Source organism: Nyctibius grandis, chromosome 1 (genome assembly GCF_013368605.1).
Source record: "Nyctibius grandis isolate bNycGra1 chromosome 1, bNycGra1.pri, whole genome shotgun sequence".
Taxonomy (NCBI): Eukaryota; Metazoa; Chordata; class Aves; order Nyctibiiformes; family Nyctibiidae; genus Nyctibius; species Nyctibius grandis.
Window position 1 is genome coordinate 46,046,866 of NC_090658.1, and position 16,991 is coordinate 46,063,856.

The 16,991-nt window shown below is 37.9% G+C and overlaps 1 protein-coding gene across 5 annotated transcripts in view; it reads left to right on the forward strand.

The window, feature by feature from the left end:
* The window catches only part of SIPA1L2 (signal induced proliferation associated 1 like 2), a 93,208-nt gene extending 76,466 nt beyond the window's left edge, over positions 1-16,742 (forward strand). For 2 of the 5 annotated variants that reach the window (XM_068422673.1, XM_068422759.1), the window contains exons 17-21: positions 2,771-2,902; positions 12,086-12,139; positions 13,083-13,206; positions 14,579-14,660; positions 15,547-16,742. In XM_068422673.1, coding sequence (XP_068278774.1) covers positions 2,771-2,902; positions 12,086-12,139; positions 13,083-13,206; positions 14,579-14,660; positions 15,547-15,693 — 539 coding nt within the window. In that variant the 3' untranslated portion in view covers positions 15,694-16,742. The remainder of the gene's footprint in view (positions 1-2,770; positions 2,903-12,085; positions 12,140-13,082; positions 13,207-14,578; positions 14,661-15,546) is intronic. The other 3 variants (XM_068422846.1, XM_068422927.1, XM_068423000.1) reach the window with 2 other exon arrangements.
* The last annotated feature ends 249 nt before the right edge of the window (positions 16,743-16,991 follow it).

Below are 16,991 nucleotides of genomic sequence, written 5' to 3' on the forward strand. Positions count from 1 at the left end.
AGAAAGCATAAGATCAATGATTTTGTGCCAAAAGGAGTACAGCAAATAAAATAATCTTTAAAACTGAAAGGTAACACTTACGTTGTTTCCTCAAAGGAAATAAGGGGTAAGTCTGTGTTGCTTCAAAACCAATCTTGTGGGCAATGAAGATAATGGCCTACAAGATTAGGCATATCCTCCTGGTCACACAGAGGTGGGCATGGTCAAGCATAACTTGACACCTTTGCACAAATCAAAAATGAAGACACCAGGCAGCCTGCAGCTGCTAATGCAACAGGCATACAGAGAAAAAGTGGAGGTAACAGTGAGGTAAGAGGAGCAGGGAAGCAATGCAAATACAGGAGGCTAGAAATAATTCATCTTACCCAGAGCGTTCCTGAAATACAAACAGTATTCTCTGGAATTCAAAAGTACAAAGAGGCCTATATCATTAGAGCTCCTTTTTTTTTTGTTTTTTTTTTCTTTCCTCTTCCCCCACCCTCCCCGCCCCCATTGCACAAGGACACATAATTTATTTCTTGAAAATGAATTATTCTATGGTGGCGTACTCATGCCCGTTCAGTTATTCCACTTATAATTTCAGCCATCAGCATGAGCACTTGCATTTTCAGAGCTATCAATATTCAATTCTCTACTCTGGCAGGCTTTCTGCAGTTGAGTTAATCTGTCAGGTCTTATGCAGGACCCAATAGGACCCACCCTAAGGTGAACTGAGGTTCTCACAAAGACAATGCATAATGAAGGATGACTGCTGGTGAATATATCACTCCTACACTTTAATTTGGAAAGCCAGCAGAATCGCATGGGGAACAGACATCTTCCTGACAGGTTTCACAATCAGCCTCTGTAGGCTGATCACACAAAAGCAAGGGCTGCCCCTGAGGGCCTGCCTGCTGGTCTAGAACCACAAGCTCACTTGCCAGCCTTTCAAATAAGGCATTCTGTCCATTTTCCACAACAGGGACGTATAAAATATTTGTACTTGCATAAATAAGGTTCTTAGAATTCCCAGGTCATATACAATAGTTCAGAGTCTGCTCTGATGTTGAATTTCCAATGTATTTGCACCCCAAGGTAAACTTAGATAAGATTTTATGTATGTTTATCAGAAACTGAAAATAAAATTTTAGTACAGATGTAAGGGTAGAATATATTTGTATATTACATTTTTCATTTCACAAAACATCCACTTTTGCATACTAAGAATGGGTATTGAGAAAGATATTTCTACAGAGGTTTGTCAAGCCACTTCCAATTGTAATATGACAATACCACATCTTTCATATAAGTTGTAGAACAAGATAAATTCTACAGCAAACAAGATTTCTACCTCTTACGCATGGTTTTTGCTTTGTGAGACTCCTAATTTTTGACAGAGGATTACAAATCTTCACTCTTCTGTTCCTGATTTTTTTTTTATAAACAAGCTTTCTGCAAAGAATATGATATGCTCTAATCATTGCTCCGTGCAGTAGAATGTACTGTAATAGGCTACTGCTTTTGGATTTTTAGTGCAGAAATCTTTAATTCAAATGGACTTTGGTATGCTTTTTCATTGGTATCAGGACAAGGACAACATGCTATTTTCTTAAACTATAATGTATCTTTGACTTGTATGTGTGCATTTTTTCCTTCATTGATTTTTGTGTTGGTGTTTTCCTGGAAAAATATTTCTCATAAATATAGTCTCGATCACTGGAGTAACTAGATGGAAATTTCCTTCTGAAATATTTGAGGAAAAATTACTATTTTGATCTTTTTATTTAATAGAAGTAGATACATCTGAAGCAAAATTTCTTTTTTCCTGACTATACTATGTGATAAAAGTACAATATTGTATCACTAGCTTTACGGTTAAGATAAAATGTGATTATAAATAATGTATTTGGTTTATGTTCAGTTTTAAGAACCTTTGTGTGCCTATTCAGCAGTATTCATTTTAATGTGCTCACATTGATCAGAGTGAAGATTGCTATGGATAGATAAGGAAAATGGAAAACTATTTAAGATAATTATGAAAATTAGCATCTCCTCTACTAAGATGTGTGTTCATGGTACCTTTCTAAAAGACCGCATAACTGAAAGCTGTGTTTGAACTAACTTTATAGTGTATACATTTCAGTTAATATACAATCGATCTACAGTATACAATGTGTTACAGCTCACTCTGGAGCTCAGAGATTGGCACACAAGTCTTACGTCCTCGGATATACAGCTATAAATATTAAACTAATAGGGTAGTGTTTTCAATGTGAGAGTGAGTTTTGGATAATGGCTAGAACTTACAAATGCATTAAAAGAAAAGCGGGTGGTATTTTTTAAATTGCTTTTGGAACTGAAATATCTAAGTTTCAGAATAAAACTCTGCATGTAAATATCTCATATGTTTCACATAAAAACGTATAACTGCATTTTTTTCACATAAACACACAACTTTGTGTATCTGGCAACTTTTCTGCTCAGTGCTCAGGTTTAGTATGGTATGCTTTAAGAATGGATGCTGCCTACTCACACAGCATTCACTTGAAAATGCGAAGAACACGTCATGTGCAAAGTGGCACAAAAAAACCTTTAGAAACCCTTCCCATCTTATTCTGCTGAAGTTAAAAAATTGTTACACCCATACTGAGTATTGAACAGGAAAAGACAGAAACAGAAATGAAGATAAGTGCTCTTTGCTTATACATTTTTTTACAGTTCATTATAATAGCTTCAAAATTAATTGTACATCATTGTTATAGGAAGACTAATTATTGTGTTTATTATTTAGATGAATTCTGGTTCTCAGATGGGTCCTTATCTGATAAAGCCAAATTCAATGATCCTGGCCTGATGCCCCTGCCAGACACTGCCACAGGGCTAGACTGGTCCCACCTGGTAGATGCTGCACGAGCGTTTGAAGGTAACAGGAAAATTTGAATAAAGATCAATGTTCAGTATACAAACTTTTAAAAAATATATATATATATATTGTATAGACACATTTTGAATTACAAAAATCCAGTGTTTGCATCCATAGCCCTTCATTTCTTTTGGCAGTATCACTTCTCAGTGCGGAACATTGTCACTGAAAGTTTGGGGTATTCATGATACTTTCAGTATCTATCTTAGATACACTTCATCCACTTAGAGGCCTAAGTTCCTTCTGTAATCAACTGGAAAAACTGGTTGCTTTGAAGGAGAGATTCAAAGCATTTAAGTTAGATGTTTAAAATGAAACTGTGAGTTACACTTCCCTGAGTTTATTGTGTTGTCTTTATAAACTTGTATGTGCCATCCAAATGATGTTGCAGTCCCTCTCAGTTTTCATAATAAGCCCTTGAAAAACAGCAAAAATGTATGCTATATTTTCCAGTAGCAGAACTTGAGGTGCAGGATATAGACCAGTTTTGCATTATTAAATTATAAGACCAAGTTAACTAAGAAAAAAACTCATTTGCCTCTCTGAGATCTAAACCTACACATAATGTATAAACACAGAAAGGTAGATGTTGGTTTGAGTGTATATATGAATATATACAGTTGAATGTTTGTGGTTTGTTGTTTCTGAGGGGTGTTTTGGTTAGGTCACTGTGCTGTCCTAAAATTTCCAACATTTCTTAACTGGTGTTACTCTCATTAGTGTATGTATGGTAAGTCAGAGGTGTCTGTGAATAAGGATGACATTACCACAGCCTTCATTATATAAGATACAGGTCTTAACTTTATGTGGAGAACTGCTGGTGAAGTTAGTGATGAGATGTTCTTCTGATTTTTTTTTTTTTTAACGCTGTCCTAAAATTTCCAACATTTCTTAACTGGTGTTACTCTCATTAGTGTATGTATGGTAAGTCAGAGGTGTCTGTGAATAAGGATGACATTACCACAGCCTTCATTATATAAGATACAGGTCTTAACTTTATGTGGAGAACTGCTGGTGAAGTTAGTGATGAGATGTTCTTCTGATTTTTTTTTTAACACAAAGCAACCATGGGAATCAGTTTTCTGGTACCTGATTCCTTCCCAAAGTATGAAGTGATTAAATTTCAATTTGATCAAAAGCTTTTCAGAACTACTTACTATACTAATTTAAATGGTATTGTTAAAAACCCAAACTGACAGTGATGATTAGCAATCTAAAGTACTGTATTGTTTCTTAACTTGATTAACTGTATGTGCATCTATTACTATTCAGTACTACTCAAACACTCCTGTTGTAGCTGACAGGAACTACTGTGGTACGGAGAATCTGACAACTGTTCCCATGCATTTCTATGTTTGATTGCTCACGGAACATCCTGCTATTTGTTATTGACATCTTAAACAACTGAAAATAGATTTGGATCAGTAAACAACTAATCCTGTAACTTTATACTTGAAGAATATTTTTAAATGCGAATAAAAAATTTGAGTTCAGCTGACTAAAAGGTCATTCTGTTCCAGTTATGCTCCTGTATTTTTAGCTTTCTTGGAAAACTTTAATAGATTTTCATTATTTTTACTACTTAGTATCATGATGAAAATAATTTCACTTTGGTAAGTGTTATGTGAGTGTAATTACCATTTGAATTTGAAAAAGAGAGGTGGAACAACGTAGCTACCACAGTGTCCCATTCTAGGGAGGATTAGTATTCACTTGTTGAGTTTTAACTGCAAAAATCTTAGATCTATCTGTAGATAACGCTAAAGAACTGATGATCTGAGTCGCAAGATAGAAACTTTTATTTTTTTTTTTTAAAAAAAAATTATTGTGAGAATTTGTGTAGTAAATAATAATCTAGTTTTGTATGAAGGAATGTGATTCTTTTCTGTTTAGGACTCTGCCATAGACACATCTGTGTACGTGTTAGATGACTTAGAAAATATTTTGACTAAATTCATAGTACTGCAATTTGAAATTTTTACAAGGAATGGAATTTTTAAGCCCTTCTTCAACTTTCTCTGTCCTATGTCTTGCAATTTGAAAGTAATTTTAAAAAGAATAACTGATAGGCGTGTCATAAAAAATCACTGGGAGGGAATGTGTTGGATATGAATTAGCAGATGCAGTTTCCTCATATATTTTAGTGTTCTTGACTTAGGAGTTACTTCAACTTACTGTTTAAAAATAGCTTGGAACTATTGTTCTGCATTCTATCAATGTGAAAAGGAGAGTGGATGATTCTAAAGTTTGTCCACCTCTGAATATAAAACTGCCTTGTTCTTGTTATTAAACTGGGTGGAAGTGTGATAACATTTTATATAGGACTGTCTCAAAAAACCCCAAAACAAACACCCCCCTCCCCCCTTAATGAAAAAGATCACAAAATGGATAGGCCTTGTTTAATAGTGATTTAAGAAATTCATGTTAGACTTGTTCTCTAGTTTGGCTTTGCCAACCTGATATTTCAAAGTTGTGTTCTGTTCTAGACTTAATTTTAGTTTTTTCTCTGTACAAGGTCTTTTCTTAATATTGGTTTATGAGAATTACCAATCTGATTTCAAGACCAAGGTTTTTCCCATATGATTTCTCTAGATTGTATGTTGACAACTTACATATTTTGATCAGTTCAACCTCCATAATGTGGGCCTCACAATCCTTCATCTGTCTGTCTTAAAATGAAATTGTATCTCGATTAATGATAAATATAGCCTTTTTAGATACTTATAATGTTGGCATTAATTGGATTAAGAATTAAATATAGTAGCAAGATTTTTGCTACTATCATCTGTACTCAGAGTTTACTCATGGGTATAACAAGAACAGTGGTCTCATTTTTAGCTTCCCCCCTCCCAAATGAATAGTTGACTAGATATTGTTTATTAATTAGTATTAGCTTTTATCCAGCTGAAGCCTTGGTCCTATGTAGAACAGCAGTTTTTAAACTGTGATCCATGAGGGTGGAGTAAGTAATTGCTTTTTTTTTTTAATTGAAAGTATGATGATAATGCTTTTCACTTTGTAGGGAATTCATTTTCACTGCTTTTGCTTGGCAAGAACTTTTGTGGGAAGCTATTTACGTCAAACTTTTCCTGAAAATCCTATGTAATACCTAAAACAGGTCTTCACAGCTCAATGGAGAGCTGTGCAGGGGTTAACTCCACAGGCTCCAGAAGCTATATCTATAAGGGGTTTTGCTTGAGCTGTGTCTGTTAAGGGTCAGTGTCCTAAGATGGAGCACAGTGCAAACGTCATTTTAAGTCTTCACACTGCATTCCTGTGCAGGACATAGTTTTGGCTTTGATATTTATCCAGAGATCATCTTTAGCATGCCTGCAGTCAGTAGCTAGGGGTATCCTTCCATTTCTTTCATATATGGATAGGCTACTTCCAGATCCCTTCTCTTATTGTGGTGGGAGCTGCAGAGAGACAGTAACCAGGGAGCAGTTGACATAATTTTGTATCAATCCCTGAAGCAAACAATAAAAAATAGATAGAACTGGATGTGACTGTACAGCAAAAGAGGTAGGTTTTAGGGAGGGCAGTTGGGGTGAAAAAGGAGAAATTCAAGAAGCAAAAAAGAAAGAAAATGTTGAACTTAGTAAAGATAAAGATATGGGGATTTATAGAATAAATTGGAAAGCTGAATTAGAAAAAGGAAAACAAATTTCAGAAAAGAAAAAGGGAAAAGGAGAGAATGTATTCTTTAATTATCTTTTTATATTGTCCTTCTAATAGGTCTCCAAGTTAGGGAAGAAGGACTGGCTTTCAACATGTATATTATGTTGCTGATGGCTGATTTTGGATCTTTTCAATGTTTTGGGGAACAAAAGGAGAAGCCTTTCTAGATGTCCATATCTGTCACTGTCATTATAGAAGAGAACTGGCACAAACATAAATATTGATTGTTATTGTTATGAATAGAACTTTGTACTATTTGTGCTACTTTAAACTGGGTTTATTTTGCTTTAAAAATGCTGTTTAGTGTTTGGTAAATCATATTGTGGGAATTAACAGCCTAAGAAAGTCCCTCTGTTGTCTCTGATTTAGTTCATTAAAATAGGTGGTTTCAACTTCTGATTTTTTCCAGGTTATTGTTATGAACGTCTGCTAGTGCCAATCAGAATGCAGTGTTTCTTAATGCCAATTTATCTTTGCAGAAATATCTGTGCTACTATAATTAATATTATTTTAATACTTCCATTTAAAATCTTTATAACTTAATGCAAGTAATGTTACACATAACATAATGAGAAAGAAGTGAAGCATTCAGCATGAGAGAGAATTATTTTAACCAAATTAGTATGTTAAAACTGCTAGAAAAAGAAAAAAAAATATTTAGTTAACATTTGGTCATTTCTAGTGCATGCATGTGTAACTTTTTACCTCAGTGCATATATTAGTGGATGTTTGTGGGTAGACTTTGCCTTAATAATTACAGAGTGGCTTCATGCACTATACTCATTTTAGCCTTTTCAACTCTCCAGTACATCAAAATTGTCTGGAGTTTTTTCTGGCCTCTGTTAGTGGGCTGGAACAATGAAAATCCAGATTCAAATTCTTGGTAGTTAAAAATGTACAATTCTATTACTTTAAAGTGAGACATTTGTTTTGTCTCATCTTTGGTCTTGCTAAGTCAACTGTTGCATAAACTTTCGATATGAACAACAATATATTTTTGCAAATAGTTTTCAATGCATGGGTCCTGTGTGGGGTTCATAGAATCGTTTCAGTTGGAAGGGACCTTAAAGATCATCTAGTTCCAACCCCCCTGCCACAGGCAGGGACACCTTTCCACTAGACCAGGTTGCTCAAACCCTCATCCAACCTGGCCTTAAACACTGCCAGGGAGGGGGCAGCCACAGCTTCTCTGGGCAAGCTGTTCCAGTGTCTCACTACCCTCACAGTCAAGAATTTCTTCCTAAGATCTAATCTAAATCTACCCTCTTACAGTTTAAAACCATTACCCCATATCCTGTCACTACATGCCCTTGTAAAAAGTGCCTCTCCAGCTTTCCTTAGGCCCCCTTCAGGTACTGGAAGGCTGCTAGAAGGTCTCCCCAGAGCCTTCTCTTCTCCAGGCTGAACAGCCCCAACTCTCTCAGCCTGTCTTCATAGGAGAGGTGCTCCAGCCCTCTGATCATCTTCGTGGCCCTCCTCTGGACTCACTCCAACAGCTCCATGTCCTTCTTATGTTGAGGGCCCCAGAGCTGGACACATTATTCCAGGTGGGGTCTCACGAGAGGAGAGTAGAGGGGCAGGATCACCTCCCTCGACCTGCTGGCCACGCTGCCTTTGATGCAGCCCAAGATATGGTTGGCCTTCTGGGCTGCAAGCACACATTGCCAGCTCATGTTGAGCTTCTTATCAACCATCACTCCCAAGTCCTTCTCCTCAGGGCTGCTCTCAATCCATTCTCCGCCCAGCCTGTATTTGTGCTTGGGATTGCCCCGACCCACATGCAGGACCTTGCACTTGGCCTTGTTGAACTTCATGCGGTTTGCACAGGCCCAGCTCTCAAGCCTGTCCAGGTCCCTCTGGATGGCATCCCTTCCCTCCAGCGTGTCGACCGCACCGCACAGCTTGGTGTCGTCGGCAAACTTGCTGAGGGCGCACTCAATCCCAATGTCCATGTCGCCGACAAAGATGTTAAACAGGACCGGTCCCAATACCGACCCCTGAGGAACGCCACTCGTCACTGGTGTCCACTTGGACATCGAGCCATTGACCATAATTCTTTGAGTGCGACCATCCAGCCAATTCCTTATCCACCGAGTGGTCCATCCGTCAAGTCCATGTCTCTCCAATTTAGAGACAAGGATGTCATGCGGGACAGTGTCAAATGCTTTGCATGAATCCAGGTAAATGACATCAGTTGCTCTTCCCCTATCCACCAGCACTGTAACCCCGTTGTAGAAGGCCATCAAATTTGTCAGGCATTGTTTGCCCTTAGTGAAGCCATGTTGGCTGTCAACAATCACCTTCTTGATTTCCGTGTGCCTCAGCATAGTTTCCAGGAGGATCTGCTCCATGATCTTGCCAGGCACAGAGGTGAGACTGATTGACCTGTTGTTCCCCGGGTCTTCGTTTTTTCCCTTCTTGAAGATGGGGGCTATGTTTCCCCTTTTCCAGTCAGTGGGAACTTCACCAGACTTCCACAACTTCTCAAAAATGATGGATAGCAGCTTAGCAACTTCATCCGCCAGTTCCCTCGGGACCCGTGGATGCACCTCATCAGGTCCCATGGACTTGTGCACCTTCAGGTTCCTTAGATGGTCTCGAACCTGCTCTTCTCCTACAGTGGGCGGTTCTGGTGATTCTTCCAGTCCCTGCCTCTGCCTTCTGTGACTTGGGTGGTGAGGCTAGAGCACTTGTCGGTGAAGACTGAGGCAAAGAAGTTGTTGAGTACCTCAGCCTTCTCCATATCCCAGCTAACCAGGTCTCCCGTTTCCTTCTGGAGAGGGCCCACATTTTCCCTAGTCTTCCTTTTATCACTGACATACCTACAGAAGCATTTCTTGTTGTCCTTGGCATCCCTGGCCAGATTTAATTCTATCAGGGTTTTAGCTTTCCGAACGTGCTCCCTGCCTGCTCAGACAATTTCCCTGTATTCCTCCCAGGCTACCTGCCCTTGCTTCCACCCTCTGTGGGCTTCCTTCTTGTGCCTGAGTTTATCCAGGAGCTCCTTGTTCCTCCATGTGGGCCTGCTGGCGTCTTTGCTGCCTTCCTCTTTGTGGGGACGCATCGCTCCTGAGCCTGGAGGTGGTGGTCCTTGAATACTAACCAGCTTTCTTGGGCCCCTCTTCCATCCAGGACTTTATCCCAAGGGACTCTCCCACTCAGGTCCCTGAAGAGGCCAAAGTCTGCTCTCCTGAAGTCCAGGGTGGTGAGGTGGCTGCACACCATTCTTGCTGCCCTAAGGATCTTGGACTCCACCATTTCATGGTCACTGCAGCCAAGGCTGCCCTTGAGCTTCACATCCCACACCAGCCCCTCCTTGTTGGTAAGAACAAGGTTCAGCATGGCACCTGTCCTCGTCAGCTCCTCTATCACTTGGAGAAGGAAGTTGTCATCCACGCATTCCAGGAACCTCCTGGATTGCTTGTGAGCAAGGATTTGGCAAGGATGTCCCAGATAAAAACAAGAGCTCTGAGATTTACATGTATTTTCTTCTGTTTAGTTATGCACATATCACTTGAATTCAATAGGAGGTGTCCGTGTAGTTTGGAGGGAGCAGAACTTATGTCCACAGCATCATAGCCAGAAATACACTTGATTTTTGTTTCAAAAAATTAACTGTTGGTGAAGGTAGCTTTGATTTCATTTTCATGAATATACAGTCAAGCCAATTCTGTTAAGAACAAATAAAACAAAAATCAGTAGGAAGATTTTGCTCTTTGAAGCACAAGTTCCACTTTCACCATAATTCAGGTTTAAAAACCGTTCTGATTTAAATAGTAAATTGGTGAAACTATTGCTAAGCACAAATGCTTGCAGGGAGATCAGTGAGATTGGATATAGTGACTGAAAATAAAAATGTGTCTTTAAAAATACTTGAAAAGTATTCAAAGGCAAAATATTTTACTAGTCCAGGATCTTGTTGATATACTAGTTATTACAGAGATTTATTGTGTTACTAACTTGTTCAGAGAATGATTTTGACACCTACCTGGCTTTTGAAAATTAAGGAACTACTCTTTGAAGAGCAACACAGGAATTTACATAGTATGTTATATGATTGGAGACTTCTGGTTGTTAGTGGCCATGGAGTGACTTTATTCCTCACCTGATAAATGTGAGAATATGGTTTCATAATTTATAAAGATATAAATATTGGAAAAATATGTTTAAGTTATACTAGGAAAATAGAAAAGGTTTGACAATTAATTACCTACTCTAAATGTTAATATTATTTTTAAATTATGTGGAGTTGAAATTCATTAGGGATTACACAAGGAAGAAGTTAATCCACACATTACACTTCATTGCAAGCACCCATGTTTTTATATTTTTGTTGTGTGTTGAACTAATATGAAAATATTTTAAAATATTGTGTTTAAAATGGCATCATGTGATTTCATTAACAGCTGCATCTACCTCTTTTTGCACCTGCTTCTATCCATCAGGAAAAAGAGGCTTTCAAATACTGCTGGGAAGATCAAACTGACAAAACGTTTTCTCAACAGACAAAATAAACCAGAGAAGTGGCCATTCTCTTTAATTAAGCTTACTCAGGGAGAAAAATGCACATTTTTTTTATATTACAGTGGCATTGCCTCTGAGACACAACATCACATGTCACGTATTGTTGGCCATAGAAAAAATAACAGCAGCATAACATTTGTTGCTGACTTTGTTTTCTCCTATCAAGTGGTAAAGAAAATGTGAACCGTATAAAGATGAAATCAGTAATTAGATACGTACCTCAAATGGATTTTTTTATACAGTCTCGTTTCTGGCCTACATACTGCGTTTCAGTTGGGAAACTAGTTTTAGTTTATCTGTACTAATTAAATCTATTCAACTTAATCTGTACTAATCAAATCTTTTCAACTTAATATGTTTCAAATCTGTAAATTATATCATTGATTATGTGTGTAAAACTATATTCTTACCTTACTGTTGGCACATATGAAAAAGTCGTGTTCATTTTTGCTGAGATCAGTCATAGAAATAAGGATAAAAGCAGGGGAAATGAGCTGTGGTCTTTACAATTGGACAAAAAATGACATGCAACTTTTCTTCATTATATTCTACAATGAATTGTCAATCTTTGCTATTCCTTAAAACTATTCATTTTAAAAATCCCTTTAAAGAGCTTCTTAGTGATTTCCTGGTTTTGTTTGGTAGAACTTTTAAACCAAAATTTCCTTACTAGTTAAAATTGTCTGGCCTATATTCGCTGTTTGGGTGCTTACGGTTTGGAGGGTTGTCTTTTTATGTGTCGTGCCAAGTTGTCGTGTTGTGTCGCAATACTGGGTATTACTGTTAGAGACATGGGGCATGACACCTCGTGTTTTACCATAATGTCGGTGTTGTGTAAAAATGGCGTTGCAAGGCTGAGGGTGAGAGCCAGCATGAGTTGTATGGGGAGTATTCCACCATGTGTGCTGTACGTGAGGGCCACAGCTGCTCCAGGGGAGATGGACTGTCTTGTTTATAGGAACATTCTAAATCTTATTCCAGGTTTTGACTCAGATGAAGAATTTGGGCCGTTCTGTCATCACACGCCGTTTCTAGGTGATGGTCTGGGATTGATGACTTTTGCCTTTTGTAAACTTTCTTTAATATTTCCTATGTTTGCACGTTTGCATGATAATGCAAGCTTTGGGCCTGTGGGGTGGTAGAGCAAGGGGAGAGAGGGCAAGGCAGGCATGTTGTCGCCAGAATTTATACAAGCCTATAGACATGGATTTTGTTTGACAGAAATAAGTAAATCAATCTCCACAGAATATGTGGGGTGTTTTTTTTTTTTTTAAAGAAGACAAATTAAATCCTAATGAATGCATCATTTACTCCTGTTCTGTGCAATGATGATCTGCATGGCATACTTTTATTATGTAGCAACTGATGTATTTTGGCAACCACACTGTATATCCATAGGTAATTACATCTGTGCTTGTTAGATTATGTTCTAGTGGAATCCAATGTCAATAATAGCATGCCTTAGTAATATGTATAACAAAAACTCAATTGATAAAAATAGTGTGAATTTATTGTTTCTCCAGTATGCAGATTACCATTTTTCTGCAAATGCTTGAGACAGTAAAACAGCACGAAAAGAACAGTGCAGATTTCTGAGGAATCTGATGGCTTTAAGTCCATGGAAAATGCAAACCTTTTCACTGAATTATTGTCATTGGTTGTGGCCCTGAATTCTCACGTGGTTTTCTGCAGATTTCATCAAGACCAATTTACTGTTCATATCAGCATTAACTGGTCCAAACAAATCTGTCTTACTCTGCTGACAGAAACAAAAAATTGCTTTGGGGTTGCCTTTGGATGCAGATGTGGGGAAGCCAACTAGTTGGAATATACTTTACATCTGCTGATTATCTTCAAAGCTGTGATGTAGAAACGTACATCCATTTCTCTAACTGAACCAGGATAATGGCTGTAATATAGCCTTTTATTCTGTATATATGTCCAGCTTTAAACATATCCTTACATTACTTTTTTACAGATCAGAGAGTAGCATCTTTTTGCACCTTGAATGATATGCAGCAAGCTCAGGGCTTGGAAGGAACACAAGAGTTGCCTTTGGATGAGAGTCCCACAGATGGAAAAGACTTCCTTGAGGCTACTGGGTATGTCAGAATTAAAGAGTATTTCTTAGAAAATATTTTAAGAAAAGATTTTCTGTTAATGTTGATGTCAAATTCCCTGTATGCATGTTTCACTGCTATGTGGTGGCAGACCTGTTACCTTGACTGATCATGTCTTTAATTCTGAAAAGAATTTTTTTTCTTTTTTTTCCCTTGTCTTCCCTGCTGTGAGGAGTATACTTGTTAAAAACACAGATTCAGCAGTATATTCTGTCCACTAGCACACTTTAAAATAAATGCACATCTTTGATTAATTTTGCTCTTCAGCTGCAGGAATGGAAGAACAGGAAATGGAGGGAAAAGTCTTCATACTTGTTAGACTATCACATTTTAATTTGAACCAATTTTACACAAATTAACTTACATGGTAAAGCGCATTTATTGTAATGACTTCTAAGTCCACATCTTTCCGCCGCCTAGTGATCAGTAAAGATTGCAAAAGGCTGTTAAAGATGTTCCACTTAGCATCGGCAAATCTGTCAGATTTGTGCACTTGCATGAAGCAGATGATTCAGCTTTGTATATAGAGCGTCTCTCTTCTAGACAAAATGATTCACATTATGGCTAGTTTAATCTATAACATATATGAAACTGTCTCCCACAGTGCTCATTGTCATACAGGACACAGAAGCTGTTCTCGGTATTTTCCTTCAGTCATGCTGATGAACCTGTGGCAATATTTTATATGTTTTGACCTATAAACAAAATATTTGTCTCCCTAAAGCCACAGGTTTATCCTTTACTGGAAATGACACAACTGCAGACCAGACAGAAGAACTCTTAAGAGCTCTTTCGGTTCACAATAATTGCTGCTGCAGCTTGCTTCAGATTACACAGAATCACACAGAATCAATCAAGTTGGAAGAGAACTCTGGGATCATCGAGTCCAACCATTGCCCTGACACCACCATGTCAACTAGACCATGGCACTAAGTGCCATGTCCAGTCTTTTCTTAAACTCATCCAGAGATGGTGACTCCACCACCTCCCTGGGCATTAGTACAGTCCTTACCAGAAAGCAGCTTTTTAACAAATGCACTCAGCACACAATTTAGCAGCAAGTTTGACTTGCACTGTGAGGGTATGTGCAAATAATTCCTAAAACATTCCTTCTTAAAAGCACTGTCATTTCTGCCTGATTTGCATGAGAGGCAGTGTCATATTCCAGGTATTGCAGCAATGGGTTTGTGTTCCAGTAACGGTCTTTTGCTGATGCTGATTTTGTCTGTGTTTTCCTAACCGTGCCGAAACCAATTTGTTTCCTTTGCTATCACTAAAAGGGTTACTCTGCAAAAGCTGGGGCAGAGAATGTTTTTAACTAACCCAGGGCTGAAGGTAGCGGTTTACTTTACAGGAAACATGCTCCAAGTACTCTGACTGGAAAAGTAAACCAGCTAGAAGTCATCCTCCGGCAACTACAAACCGACCTGAGAAAGGTAAGAGATCATTAGTGATATTGTTACTTTCCAGTTTTAATAGTTATACTTTTAGGCAGAGGTCATCAAGGGCTTGAAAAAAATATATCAGTTAAACTAGATAGTGTAATTAATGAATGGGAGAGCCCAGCGGTTGATCAGAACACTGAGATGCAGAAGGTCCTGCGGGAAGGGTTATGTGAACAAGCTGCCCCAAGACTAACTAATTCATAGGTCTTTACTCCAGAATAACTGTTCTACATATAGTCATACCCCAGAAAGAAAGAGGCACTTTGTCTCTGTTCATGGTACCTTGGATTTAACAAAGGGCAGGGATATGGACAGAGGCACTATTGCTAAATAGTTAACACTCCAGATTTTTCATCCTTGTTGCCTTGTGGTATCTTGACCATGTAACAATGACTTGCTTTGTGTCTCATCTGCTGTCTGATTTCTGAGCTGGAGACAATGCCAGGACTGGTAGAGATGAGACTGCTTTTGATAAGAAAATAATCATGTAAGGGGAAATCTTGAAATTAGATATTTTTCTTCCTTAACACATGCTTGAAATCAAATCCTTATGACTTGGGCTCTCATATATGATTTGTAAGAGCTGAAAGCTTCTTATCCTTTTAGTACTTGATTTTTTTTTGTTAAATGGAGTAAACTCCTATAATTTTTGTATTAAAGTAGCATCTAGTCTTATTTTTAGCTTGCAATACTTCCTCAGAATGAATGACGTAGCTGGAGTGTATTTGGGGAATTAATTTACAGTTAGTAGTTGTCAGAATGAATTAGGGAGCTCAACAAAATATAGCTGTATGACTTGCACAGAAATATTAACAACACAAATAAATGCTGTCATCACGACTACTCACTTTACTCAACTTGTATCTTTCTTAACCAGGAAAAACAGGACAAGGCAGTTCTCCAAGCAGAGGTCCAGCATCTGAGACAAGATAACATGAGACTTCAGGAAGAGTCTCAAACAGCAGCTGCTCAACTGAGAAAATTTACAGAATGGTTTTTCAATACGATAGACAAAAAATCCTAATGACTGGGCCCCTGGGAAACACTTATTTGAACAATGTAACAGCTGTATTTTTTGAATTAGCGAGGTAATAACTTCACTGTGTTCACAATCCATTTTAGGTGTTTCTGCTACATTCTCTATCCAGCTTTATTCATTTGAAAAGGAGAGAGAACTGTGGTAATCCGTCTTTAAATTCATACGAAGAAAGCAGAGAGTAGCAGATATTTGTTTGTGTGAAGATGAATGTAAAAAATCCTTAGTGTCATTTTAGACATTTTTAGAAGATGCTCTGGCTGGGGCTTGCCTGAAGAGGAATATTTGGGGTTTTAGTTCCTGCAGTTCAGGTGTGCTGGTGAAGATGTTAAAGCAATTACATTAGCTTGGGCTTCAGTATTGTAAGATAAAAAGAATAACCAGACATATACTTTAATGTTTAAAAGGTGCTCTATTTTTTTGTATGTACAGTAGTTTTATTTCCACAGTCCACATTGTCATAGCAATAAGAATGGAGGTATAGTGAATAGTCACAAAGCTGTGTGTATAAAATGTTAGCACTGATGTGTTTAACACTAGTTTGGATGCAGATACATTAGAGGTTATTTATTTGCAGGAACAAATGGTGCCTGAATATAAACAGTGTTCTGATTTTCTAAAAATACACATGCCTTGTAAATGGCTCACTGGGATTAGCCCACTCCCAACTTCAGTTACTTTTGTATACTTGATGTTCAGCTAAACAGTTATACTGCTTAACTATTGGAATCATGTATGGTGTGAGCCAGCCAATCAATTGTACAATGCCAAATTTGTCAATCTTTGTACAGAAGCTTTGATCAAGTGTCTTGTATTTAACACCTTTATTTAAGCTTATTTAACCTGAGTCGTTGTTTTTATAAAGTTTGTTTTATCTGCACTATGGTGAGGTCAGTTGGTTGCAAGTTGTAATATTTTTAGCTTGCCAAGACTGTACTGAGGAGTTCTAGAAAATTCTAACAATTGGATGCTGCTAGTACACGATTTGTTTGTATGCTTTAACATTTTTAACCGTTTAATTTGAAATGAACATACATCCTGCTTTTTTAATAAATGTTAAAAACCTAAACCTGTATTATTTTATCTTGTATTTTCTATAACCACTGTCACCCGTAATAGCTCAGGGTTCTGTCCAGCCCACTCTCTAGCTTCTCAGTCTGGAGACAGTCCAGCCCCCCAGAGCTCTCACAATGACTTGTTACCATTGAGGAATTGTCAGCATTATCAAAGTTGATCTCTTTGGTGTGTCCTATCCTATAACTGAGGAGGCAGCTTCAGGGATCAAG